Source organism: Musca vetustissima, unplaced genomic scaffold (genome assembly GCF_032173495.1).
Source record: "Musca vetustissima isolate MV318-11 ecotype Yass unplaced genomic scaffold, APGP_CSIRO_Mvet_v1 utg13556, whole genome shotgun sequence".
Taxonomy (NCBI): domain Eukaryota; kingdom Metazoa; phylum Arthropoda; class Insecta; order Diptera; family Muscidae; genus Musca; species Musca vetustissima.
The window spans coordinates 465-13,936 of record NW_026880455.1 but is presented as its reverse complement, the minus strand read 5'-3'; the positions used below and the strand labels follow the sequence as shown (position 1 = coordinate 13,936).

Sequence of the window (13,472 nt, the reverse complement as noted above, 5' to 3'; positions counted from 1 at the left end):
ACTAAAATTTTAATCAAATAATATGTGTTTAAATTAAAAAACAAAATATGCTTTAAATTCCACGACTTACATAGAACCATAAAAAAATATTATTTTAAATTCCCAGATTTTTATATATATTCTAAATACATTCTTCTAAAATTCAAGCCATTTGCAGGCGCTTTAAAAACATTTCTTAAAATCTTAGACAATTATTATTGATCCAAATATTTGTCTTCAAAATTCTCGGATTTTTAAATATTCTTTAACCATTAAGGAAAAGTAGTAAAGTCGGACTGGGCCGAGTATACGAAACCATTCACCACTTTGGCTATATTCTACATAGTCTCCTAACAGACGTCGCCTTTTCGAAAGAACATTGATATGAAATTGAAAGAAAGAACTTTGATGCACCATTTCTATAAATCGGACGAAAATATATATGGGAGCTATATCTAAATCTAAACCGATTTGTACGAAACTTTACACACATCATTCTAGGCTTAATTCAGTACGCTGTGCCAAATTTCATGCAAATCGGAAGTTTTTTATGGACTTTGCCACAACATTTAACTTTAATCGGAAGAAAATGTATATGGGAACTATATCTATATATGAACCGATATTCACGAAAATTAACACACATCATTCCAGACTCAATTCAGTGCGCTATGCCAAATTTCGTTCGAATCGAAAGATATTCAGGGACTTTGGCGCACCACTTACCTTAAATGAGAGTTATATCTAAATCTGAACCGATATTCACGAAACGGTATGTTATACCAAATTTCGTGCAAATCGACAGATATATAGAGGCTTGGTGTACCATTTACCTTAAATCGGACGAAAATATATATGGGAGCTATATCTAAATCTGAACCGATATTTCCCAATTTCAATAGGGTTGGTCTTTGTGGCATATAAATGAGCTGTGCCAAATGTCATCCAAATGGGATGATAAATACGACCTGTACTTTGTTTACAATTTAACATTAACAGACCGACGGACGGAGGACATACATAAATCGACACAGAAAGTGATCCTATGCATATTCTCAAAAGGAAATATGTCTCTATCTCGTTTCCTTTCGTCTGTTAAAAACATATGCACAAAGACATAATACCCTGCACCACAGTGTGGTATAGGGTATATAAATATTTCTTGGATGGCCTAGAAGAGTCGTGGATTAAAAAAATTGGACGCCTTTACGATTTAAAAAATATATATTTCATGCAAGGATTTAAAAAAGTTTTTTTTTTTCTTGGAAGGCCTGGAAGGGTCGTGGACTTAAAAATGTTTTTGTAAGGCCTAAAAGATACTTGGATTTTAAAAGAATATTATAGAAGGCGTGGATTTAATGATATTTTTTAAAAAAGTCTATAAGAAACTTAAACAAAGACACTCCGAATCCGACTCTCATTCGTTTAGTGCTTTTAAATCTTGTTGTTTCGGATGGAGCCATACCAGCTCCGCTTACGAGCTGCTTTATTGGCGCCCAACGTGGGGCCTGCTTCATTGAAACCCAAAGTGGAGCCTGCTCCCTACATTGCCCTTAGATTTTGTTAATTAATTTATGTACGTTTTCATTATTAGAATTTAAATTAGCCGTTATTTTTTCTAAATACTATATATATTTAGCTATACAAAAATTATATACTATGTAAAAATATATTATATTTATGTACAAATATTATCTACATATATTATCTATTAATATAAAATATTCTTGTATTTCTTTTTCTTCTTAACTTTTCCTCTCTCTCTCTAATGCTGCCCTTCCTCAAAAAAAAACTAATGTACAACCAACCAACCGAAAAACTAAATGCTTTTTGCCTCTAATTTAAACAAATTGAAAAAACAAATTTGAAATAATTTTGAAATGCTGCTTTTGAAACAAAATAATACAATGGATGTTATCTTCAATGTGTGTGCATTATTTTAAAACAAAAAAAATATTTATTTTTTTTTGGCTGCTTTACAACAAATACACATATTACATATAAACATATTGTTTACTATATATATGCGAAACCAAAAATAAACCATTAAAGTACAACAAAAAAGACAACAACGACCAGGTATTTTAGAACTTTGAGATGAGCAACAAAATTTTCGTATATCAAAAATTTCAATTTTTTTTGTATATACTATTGCACATTTTATATACATACATACATATACGTACATTTTTATGTTCCAATGTATATTTGCATGATTTTTTTTTGGTTTTCTTTTAATGACTATTATTTCATTATACAAAATTGTAATTAATATAATGTTTATTTCTTTGTATATTTTTTATGTGTTTTTGAGGTGGCTAACAGAGATCATTTATTTTTAAAAAATATATTTTTTCTTATTTTGGTTTTTTATAATATACATACGTAATTATTATTCGTGTGGTTTGCAATTTAAAAAATCTTTAAAAACAAAATACAAAATTTTCTTTTGAAATCTTTGATTTATATTCTATAGAAAAAATGTAGACGAATAAGAAATTTTTTAACAGAAAAAAATGTTCTGTGATTTTTCGAGGTCTATAAGAGGCGTGGATTTATTAAAGAATATTTTTCCGAAGTCTATAAGAGGCATAGATTTATTAAAGAATATTTTTCCGAGGTCTATAAGAGGCGTAGATTTAATAAAGAATATTTTTCCGAGGTCTATAGGCGTGGATTTATTAAAGAATATTTTCCGAGGTCTATAGGCGTGGATTTATTAAACAATATTTTCCGAGGTCTATAGACGTGGATTCAATCAGTAATTATTTCTGAAAATATTCAGAAAATACATTTTTTATGTACCATCGTAAAATATATATGTATAACACCTTTGTTGTGCAGACAAAGACAAATTTCAAAATTTTCCATTTTATCTAATTTTATAAAAAAACAACACCTGTATTTTATTAGCAAAAAAGCGAAAATCTGTTGACTCACTGAGTGTCCAGGGATCTACCAGGGGCCAATGTGTATTTTCTGATGTTTGTGTGTTAATCCTCCACCCACTTGAGGTTATTTTCTATTGTTCTAAAATTTTATTTTTTGAATCGTCGCCAAACAACGAAATATCTTGTCACACTTGACAGCTCTCATCTTCTCAACGCCATAAAATTTTAATGAAATGATGAAAATTAACATTCCATGGTGAGTGACAAGAATAATACAAAATGATTTTTTATGGCAGCCGAAATATTTTTTACAAGCTATCTAAAGATAGAAAAGGATTTTGAAAGCAAAAAATATGTAAAGCGAAAATATATAGGATTATGGCTCAAACGAATTTTAAATCATGGAACTTAATTACACTTTTAAAGAAATGTCAATATAAATTACTTTAGACTGAAGATAAATACCCTATCGATAGATATATAGGGCCTTTTGTGTACCGTTTAAACAAAATCGGACGAAAATCTATATGGGAGCTATATCTAAATCTTAACCGAATTTCACGAAACTTAGGACACATCTTTTTGGACTTAATTCAGTGCGCTATACCAAATTTCGTGCAAATCGAAGGATATATAGAGATTTTGGTTCACCATTAACCTTAAATCGGACAAATCTGAACCAATATTGACGAAACTTAACACACATCGAAAATATATATGGGAGCTATATCTAAATCTACACCGATTTTTCCCAATTTCAATAGGTTTCGTCATTGGGACAAATAAATGAGCTGTGCCAAATTTCATCCAATTCGAATGAAAAATGCGACCTGTACTTTGTTTACAATTTAACATGGACAAACAGACGGATGGACGAACATGCATAAATCGACTCAGAAAGTGATTCTATGCATGTTCTCAAAGGGAACACAAAGGGTCAAACAGTCCTCAAAATAGAAAATAGAAGTCTTTACTTAAAAAGCCAACCATAAACATTACTTTTTAATTTTTATAATTAAGCGGATTTGACTGCGGCAAGAATTTCTTGTATCTATCATTGAAGATAGAAATTGCAAAAAAAGTATATTGACGCACTAAATTTTTGTGTCAAGATGTTCACAGATTTTATTTTTCAAAATCATTTTAAGAAAGAAGATTTTGTCTTTCTTTTAAAAATCTGATTCCGTTTAATGACATCGTTTCCCAAAACCTCATCAATAACTCAACACATACTTAGCTCCACGTCTCAAAAGACACAACAGCTGTATACGATATGATAGAAACATATTCCAAAAATATCTTCATTATTTCCGTTTTGAAACAGGGAATCCAAGACGACAAACGGAACAGAACGGAGGAACATGTACTTAAGAAAGGTGTCGTATTCAAACTCAAACTGAAGATCGAAGATTTATGTAGGATGTTTACATTAGAGTGTGGTCTATTTTTAGATACTTCAAAACAGACATACATTTCGTCACTGGGAAAATTAGGGGTTGGAAATTTTGTCACAACTCCACCAACATGAAAATGTTTAAATAGGCAAGGCCGAAGGATGTTCATTCACAGTTGTTAAGAAACCTTTGTAACTAAAACTTCAAAATAATACAATTTTGTTAAATATTATTTTTTTTGTTCAGTGTTATTTAATTTATTTATTAAGAAGAATTTTGTAAAATAATTTCTTGTGTTTTAATTCCAACTTGTTAATTTATTTGTTTAAAAATATCAACTCCTGTCAAAATGAATTCCTCCTTCAATCGCTCATACCAAACACACACTAAAACTCACACACGCACTTTTAGGTAAAAATTCAAAAGTGTTGTTAATTTATTTTATGTTTTTATAATTTATTTTTTGTATTTTTTTATTGGTATAGTATATTTTATTTATTTATTTTTTATCACACATCTCTATGTTTTATGTTGTAACGAATTTTTTTATTTTCTTTATTAATTTTTTTCAATTGTTTTTTTCTTTTTACAGCCAATCTACAAACTCTGCCCTCTCCTCCAGACCTAAGCAAAACTATATCTCCGATATCAGTTCTCCATTGATTCAGGTATGTAAATTTATGATTTTTGGTTTTGAAAGTAATTTATAAAACAATATTTTTAATAAAATACTTCCATAGAATTAAAAATAAAACTTAAAAAATCCAAGCTGTTATAAAAATATATTTAAGAAAAATTTTGATGATTCATAGCCAACAAAAAAATATTCTTTGATAGACTTCAAAAACTACTACTATTCAAAAATCAAAGCCTCACATTCGAACAGACCTTAATGTCTAGTTCTTAGAAATCTGTAATTCAAAAGCCATCCATAAGCAGTACATGGAAATGTTTTCACTAAAAAATGTATCCTTACAATTGCATGTCAATGTTCCCTCGAAGGAACATACTCAACCTATGACATATTTAATTTCATTCGGGCAGATTTAGAGTCGTCTACAAATTTATGAAACCATTTAGTGGTGCACTATTTGCATAAAATCGGACGAAAATATATATATGGGGGCTATATCTAAATCTGAACCGATTTTCACGAAACATAACACACATGTCTAGAATGATTAATTCAATACCATGTGCCAAATTTCGTGCAAATCGAAATATATATGGGGACTTTGGTACACCAGTCGAAATTATATATGGGAGCTATATCGAAATCTGAACCGAGTTTTCCCAATTTCAATAGGGTTCGTCCTTTGGCCAAAGTGATTCTATGCATAAAAGAACCACGGGTCTATCTCGTTTCCTTTTGCCTGTTACAAACATATGCACAACGACATAATACCCTGTACCACAGTGTGGTGAAGGGTATACAAATCATCCATTCATTGTATAACTGGACCCAACCATTTCAGTTTAAAAGGTGATTGATTTGATTGAGTTCAGGGTTAGGCTTTCTTTACGTAAAATTTTAGTTTCCTCAGTAGTTACAATGCCTTCTAGGCTTCCTACTGAGGTTACAATTGGGCCTTAGCACCCATGGTAAAAAATATACAGTTTGATAGACTTTAGAAAATAATATTTTAATTATAATCCTGGAGTTGATAAACCTTAAAAAACCAATCTTTAGTAAATGTTTGATTTTGTCTCAGCGCCATCAAGGTTTCCCATGACTTTATCCAAATTGTCTCGATATGAACAAGAAAAGCACCGTTTTTATCTGAGGCCTGAAGTGGCCTTTACCAGAGATGACATTTTGTTTTGTAGATCTCTCATATTGTCAAACATCGGAAATGTTTTGGCACCTCCCCCCCTTAAATGAACTAACTCTTAAATCTACTCAAACAATCAATTACTCCGTCAAAGGTTACCATTTGAATTCAAACCTTTCGAGTGATCAGTGGATGTACCTCTCTTATAATTCTTATTTTTTTTTTTTTCACTGGGCTAGATTAAGAGGGAATACTCTTACCATTCGCTTCCCTTTCAATGATTCTTTAAAAAATCAACGCTTCGTTGGGTTGATAAAAAATCTTTACAAAATTCAAGCTTCTGGTGGGCTCTATTTATTTTTGGGGTTGATTAAAAAATATATATATTTATTTTTAAAAAATCCGCACTTGTGGAAGATTTAAACAAAATAGAAAAATTCCCCATCTACCGTCATTGAATCATTTTCTTTTTTTTTTTGCATTTGCAAATAATCATTGCTGATGTTGTCACTTTGTCTCACAGAATGTTGGCTATTTATTACATTACTTTATTAATTTAGCATTGAAAATCTATACTAAAATTAATTAATCCACAAATACTAGCTAGCAACTATTGCAATTGACTTTCGTCGATATGATTTCATTTATTCAGTCAAATAATGAAATACATTTTATTATACTGAAACAAAAAATAATATTAGCATTTATGAATTGTTATATTAATAATACTTATTTATTTATTTTTGCAGGAGGATGGTGATAACAAAGTATTGAAATTGCGCTTCGATGTCAGTCAATATGCCCCCGAAGAAATTGTTGTCAAGACTGTTGATCAAAAATTATTGGTAAGTATTTGGGAAACGGGACTTTTTTTAATGATATTTACAAAGCGTGTGGGTCAAGGTGATCATGTAAATTCAATCAAAATACAAAACTATTAAAAAAATTTGGAATTACAAAACTGAACCGAAGATTGGTCAACTTTTAGACAAACCTCAGAACCATAATATAGATTTCAATTAGCCCATCATTAGCTAATGAAAGTTCTTTAGAATCCATTTGAAAAAATTATACCTATGTAGAATCTCATTCAAATTTGATTTTTATTAAAAAAACATACATTTAAATTTCAAACAAACTATTAAATTTCTCCCCTGACATAAATAAAATTTTCCACATCTACCCATGTTGAAAATAGTTTCCATACCAGTTCAATTGTATCACTAATATTTTTTATTTAAAAAACATAAATTTAATTTAAATGGAAATATTAAATTCCACCCTAAAATATTCCACATCTGTCCATTGCCTGTCTGTGTGCCGGTATAATAATTTTGATATGATTTTGTATCAAAAAAATGTTTTGAAACTATGACTCATTTTCCCACCGACTGAAAAACATGATGCTGTGGGAAGAGCACACACACACACGCCTGAATTTTTCTGCAAAGGCATAAAAAATTTGGCTCATCTATCGTAAATGTAGCTATTGACCAAAGAAACTACATTCACCTTTTTAGCATACATACATATACATATAATTTCTAATATTATAAATTTTCACAATTTGTTTTTCTTGGCGTCTGATATTCATTTTTTTTTTGTTTCGTGAAATTTCGAGATTTTTTTTGCACACACACGAAAAAATTAAGACATGAACAACCATATGCCATATAACGTGTCAAGGCGAAATATACATATATTTTCGACATGAATTCTTGAAGTGTATTGAATTGTATGTATATTTTTAAATATATAATTTTATATATACTTAAATTTGCATAAATGTAATGTTGAACAAACTAAATTGCAAATATTTCCACAAAAAACTTCATATAAATATGGGAGCTATTTCGAAATCTGAACCGAATTTCACGAAATTGAACACACATTATTCTAGACTTAATTCAGTACGTTATTCCAAATTTCGTGCAAATCGAAAGATATACAGCGACTTAAGTACACCATTTACAAAAAATCGGAGGAAAATATATATGGGCGCTATATCAAAATCTGAACCGATATTCACGAAACTTAACACACATCATTTTAGTCTTAATTCAGTACGCTTTGCCCAATTTCGTGCAGATCGAAAGATATATAGGGACTTGGGTGCATCATTTACATAAAATCGGACGAAATTATATATGGTAGCTATATAGGGTTCATCCTTGGGCCAAATAAATGAGCTGTGCCAAATTTCATCCAGTTCGGATCATAAATGCGACCTGTACATTGTTTACAATTTAACATGGACAGACGGACGGACATGAATAAAAAGACTCAGAAAGTGATTCTATGCACTTTCTCAAAAGGAACCATGTGTTTCCTTTTGCCTATCTCGTTTCCTTTTGCCTGTTACAAACAGTGTGCTGAGGGGCATAAATATTATAATAAATTATGTTCTGTCCCATAACCAAATGGTTGTTCCACAGTAGCATCCCACACATAATTTCTAGACAAATCGTGATAACCAAAAAACCAAAATTAATTGATTTGATAATTGTTGTGGATGACAAACGGTGGCGAGTACATACTGTACACAAAATAGCACTTGAAATCATCAATCTCAACAGCAGCATGATCACCCTGGGTGGACCCCCCACGCACGCAACACATAACAAGCTAAAACAAAATGATTTTTTAACACATTTTATTTCGAAATTATTTGCATTTGAATTTTTAAACTAATTTTTTTTTCTCTTTTGCATTTTTTTCTTACAGGTCCATGCCAAACACGAAGAGAAATCCGACACAAAGAGCGTCTACAGGGAATACAATCGTGAATTCTTGTTGCCCAAAGGTGTTAATCCTGAATCGATTCGTTCGTCTCTAAGCAAGGATGGTGTACTCACTGTTGATGCTCCTTTGCCGGCTCTTACTGCTGGTGAAACCATGATTCCCATTACCCACAAGTAAACTCATGGATGGTTGCTAATCGGAATTTTGTTAGTTTTTTTTTTTGTGTGTGGAGGAGATAATCGACGTGATACAAAAATTGACCAGTAATACTTAACAACAACATTAGTATCTCTCAGCTGTAAACCATCATTACAAATTAATAATTAAATCCCGTGTAAAATCCCTCTTTATATATTTGAAAAAAAAAAATGTACTCTTTCCACCACCACTACCACCTCGTCATCACTATTGTATTTTTTTGTAATGTAAGCTTTTGATGTTTTGTGAAAGAGTAGAAAAAAAGAAAGAATTATAAAATCACCATCAGTAAATTACATTATTTTTTTGTTTGTTTTTAAACTATTATTATTTTTTATAATTTTATTTTATTTAACAATTTAATAAAAAAATTCCAATTAATTTGGTAAAAAAAGATTTTAATATAAATATTTTTTTTTTTTATTCCATATTAATTTTAATTTATCTATGCTTAATTTTTGACCAACAAAATTGGTAAATTATTTTCTTTCTCTTTTCTTTGTTAATTTATAAAAGTAAATTGCAAAACTAAATGTTACAAAATAAAATATTAGTATATTTTGCATAAATATTTTAAAAAGGAACGTTTTAATAAACAAATTTGATACTCAAAACAATATTTTTCTTTTGGCGCAATTTATTTACCAGCAATGCGATTGGGAAGCTCCATTTCAAAGAATGCAAAGAAATTAAGAAGTGGAACTAGCACACCATATATTTTTAAGGTCCTAGATGAGTTCTTGCTATAAGACCATTTATACCATTACGTTTTAGAAATAAAGTTTCCAAAGTTCAGATATTTTTTATTACTATTTCTCTGAATTAGGCTGGCTTTGATTTCACCTTTTTCGAAATCTTCCTTTGCCCTGGAGAAAGTATACATTTCCAAGCAAAGAGATCTTTCAGATAACTGTCGACAAGCAACCATTTCTCCATTTCCACAAAAACAGAAAGAAAAATGCAAGATCTATTGCCACACTGTTTGCTTCATTTTATAACGCCTAAAAGTATGCTCATAATTCCGCAAACCAACACGGAAACACAAAGCAAACAATCTGGCAACACATCTGCACATTTTCTGTTTTTGTGGAATTGCAATTTCATCAGTTTTTCCATTTGCCGTACTAGGCAAACAGAATCGTGTAGCAGCTATATTTTGACTCATGATCAATTTCAAATGGCCATAACTCGGCAATGAATAGGAATATTTGAATGAAACTTTCTCTATTGGATAGGGCGACTAATGTAGTTTTTATGTCTATAAAAAAATTACACGGAAAAATATGTTCAGTTGGCATTTTTTAATTTTTCGTAAAAATACATCAGGTGGATTTTTAAAAGAAAATTTTTATGTAGTCAAGTTTGAGTAGAGCAAGGTTTATTTAAAGAATAATTTTTGAACAAGAATAACAATAGGGCGTGAAGAACACATTCCGAGTACCGACAATGGGGAATATTTTCAATTCAATTTTATTTAACTTGTAATTCAAAGCCTTCAGGTCCATTAAAGATAAATTACAAAATGCATATGGAGTGCTTAACCTAATAAATTATAAACTACCCGAAAATAATAAATATAAATAAAAATGCATACAAGCGTAAATACCATAATAAAAACTACCTAAATACCATAATAAAAAGACCCTTTGGATGGAAGTATGGACTTTTAAAATTGCAAAACTTCGTGAAGATCAAATCGATAATATTAAAATTAACTTTATGGGTCTCTTTTTATACCCTTCATCACACTGTGGTACAGGGTATTATGTCTTTGTGAATATGTTTGTAACAGGCAAAAGGAATCGAGATACACCCATTGTTCCTTTTGAGAATATGCATAGAATCACTTTCTGAGTCGATTTTTTCATGTCCGTCTGTACAGTTCGCATTTATGATCCGATTTGGATGATATTTGGCACATGTCACTAATTTGGCCCAAGGACTATTGAAATTGGAAAAAAACGGTTTAGATTTAGATATAACTCCCATATATAGTTTCGTCCGATTTTTTGTAAATTGTGCAGCAAACTCCCAATATTGGTCCGATTGAGACAAAATTTTGCACAGAGAACTGAATTAGTTCCAGATAGCTGTAGATTTATTAAAATCGGTTCAGATTTAGATATAGCTCACATATATAATTTCGTCCGATTTTCTGTAAATGGAGCTACATATTGCCGATTGAGACAAAATTTTGCACAGAGTACTGAATTAGGTCTAGATTGATATATGCCATGTTTTATTGAAATCGGTTCAGATTTGGATATAGAAACCATATAAAATTTCGTCCGATTTTATATAAATGGAGCACCATACGGCCAATATTGGTCCGATTGAGAAAAAAATGTGCACAGATATATACTTTAGTCTCATTTTATGTAAATTACTAGCAAAGTACCCGCTACTTCGTATGCGGAAAGGGAATAAAAAAATATTTCATATGGAATTCAAGTTTAGTGAATTTTCCAAATCCAAATGGTTTCAAATTTAGTACCATTTAGTAATTCTCATACACATAGGTAAGAATTTCTAAAACTACATCAATCCATCAATCCTAATCTTACTTCCACCAAAGTCCAAATTGTTCCAAATTATTTTTAAGTCCAAATATTAGGATTCCCGCTCACACAAAACGAATTGTACCATATTTAGTACCAATTAGGTCTTCTCGTATCCATAAGTACGAAATTCCAATACTTCCTTAATCTTGCAATTTTAATTACAAATTTATGTTTACTATCTCTATCCGTTAACTCGAATCAAAATTGTACCAATTTTTTTACCATTTAGTACACATAATGACGAATTTTAAAAAAATTACCGACATATCTCAATTCTGCACTCAAACTGTAATATTAATTCAAAATTTTAGAATACAGCCCTATCCGTTCACACATTTGTAAGATTTCCGGACCCATTTAGTACTTTTTGTTTCTATAATTAACAATTTCCTAAACTATGTCAATCTTACACTCCAACAGTAATTTTAATTAAAAAATTCGGGAGTCCAGCTCTATCCTTTCATACATAATCAAGTTGTACGAAATATAGTACTATTTAGTACACATAGGTACTATGCTTCCATATCTCAATTCTATATTCAAACATCAACCATTAGTCCAAATTATGGGTTTCCAGCTCTCTCCGTTCACCCAAATCCATCTAGTGCCGTTTATTACTTTTCGTACACATAAATACGAGTTTCCAATGATGTCTCTACAGTTCAATCTTCAACAGAAATCTTAATTCCAAATTTCAGGTTTTCAGTTCTATCCTTTCAAGCAAAATCCAAATTGTACTAAATTTAGTACCATATAGTACCTTTCGTACCAATATGTACGAATTTCATAATCTACCTCAGTCCTACATTCCAACAGTCATTTTAATTCCCAATTTGAAGACTTCAGCTCTGTCTGTTCACCTAAATCCAACTTCCACCAAATTTAGTACCATTTAGTACTTTTCGTACGATTTTTTAAAGCTAATTCCGATTATCAAGATTCCATCTCTACACACTCAACTGAATGTAAATAGTACGAAATTAAGTACCATTTTACACTTTTTATACACATAAGTACGAATGTACTTATTTCCGTACATCAACACTACTTCCCAACCAGTATTTCATTTCATATGTCAAGATTCATGCTATATATGTTCAATATATATACAACAGGAAGTACATTCAGTAAAGTTTAATACCTTTAGTACACTTATAGGTCGAATTTCCAAAAACCCTTTGCACATCATTCTAACTTTCCATCAGTGACCAAAATTCCAAATTTCAGAATTCTAGCTCTTCCCGTTCGCTAATAAAAAGGATACCATATTTGGTACATTTTAGTACTTTTCGTACCCTTCTACTTCCAACAAAACTTCCTGCATACCCCGATCCTACACCCCCATAATGACTGTACACTGTAGTATGAATTTCCAAAACTTCCTACTTAACCCATACCTACACTTCACAGAGATCCTAATTCCAAGTTTCAGAATTCCAACGCTATCGGTTCACTCACAATCCAAATTGTACCAAATTTAGCACACAGTAGTATGAATTTCCAAAACCTCCAACTTACCCTAACCCTACAACCCCACAGTGACCCTAAATCCAAGTTACAGGATTACAACTCTATCGGTTCACTCACAATTCAAATTGTACCAAATTTAGTACACAGTAGTACGAATTTCCAAAACCTCCTACTTACCCCAATCCTACACCACCACAGTGATCCTAACACCAAGTTTCAGGATTCCAACTCTATCTGTTCGCCCACAATTAAAATTGTACCACATTTAGTACACAGTAGTACCAATTTCCAAAACATCCTACATACCCCAATCCTACACCCCCACAATGATCCTAAATCCAAGTTTTAGGATTCCAACTCTATCGGTTCACCCTCAATTCAAATTGTACCAAATTAAGTACATAGTAGTACCAATTTCCAAAACTTCCTACATACCCCAATCCTACACCCCCACAGTGATCCTAA

General features: G+C 31.0%; 1 protein-coding gene across 2 annotated transcripts in view; it reads left to right on the top strand.

Moving 5' to 3' along the window:
- The window catches only part of LOC133326072 (heat shock protein beta-1), a 117,978-nt gene extending 109,010 nt beyond the window's left edge, over window positions 1-8,968 (top strand). Inside the window, exons 3-6 of one of the 2 annotated variants that reach the window (XM_061534748.1) lie at window positions 2,032-2,058; window positions 4,857-4,932; window positions 6,786-6,881; window positions 8,761-8,968. In XM_061534748.1, the coding sequence (XP_061390732.1) occupies window positions 2,032-2,058; window positions 4,857-4,932; window positions 6,786-6,881; window positions 8,761-8,955 (394 nt within the window). In that variant the 3' untranslated portion in view covers window positions 8,956-8,968. The remainder of the gene's footprint in view (window positions 1-2,031; window positions 2,059-4,856; window positions 4,933-6,785; window positions 6,882-8,760) is intronic. The other variant, XM_061534749.1, reaches the window with a different exon arrangement.
- The last annotated feature ends 4,504 nt before the right edge of the window (window positions 8,969-13,472 follow it).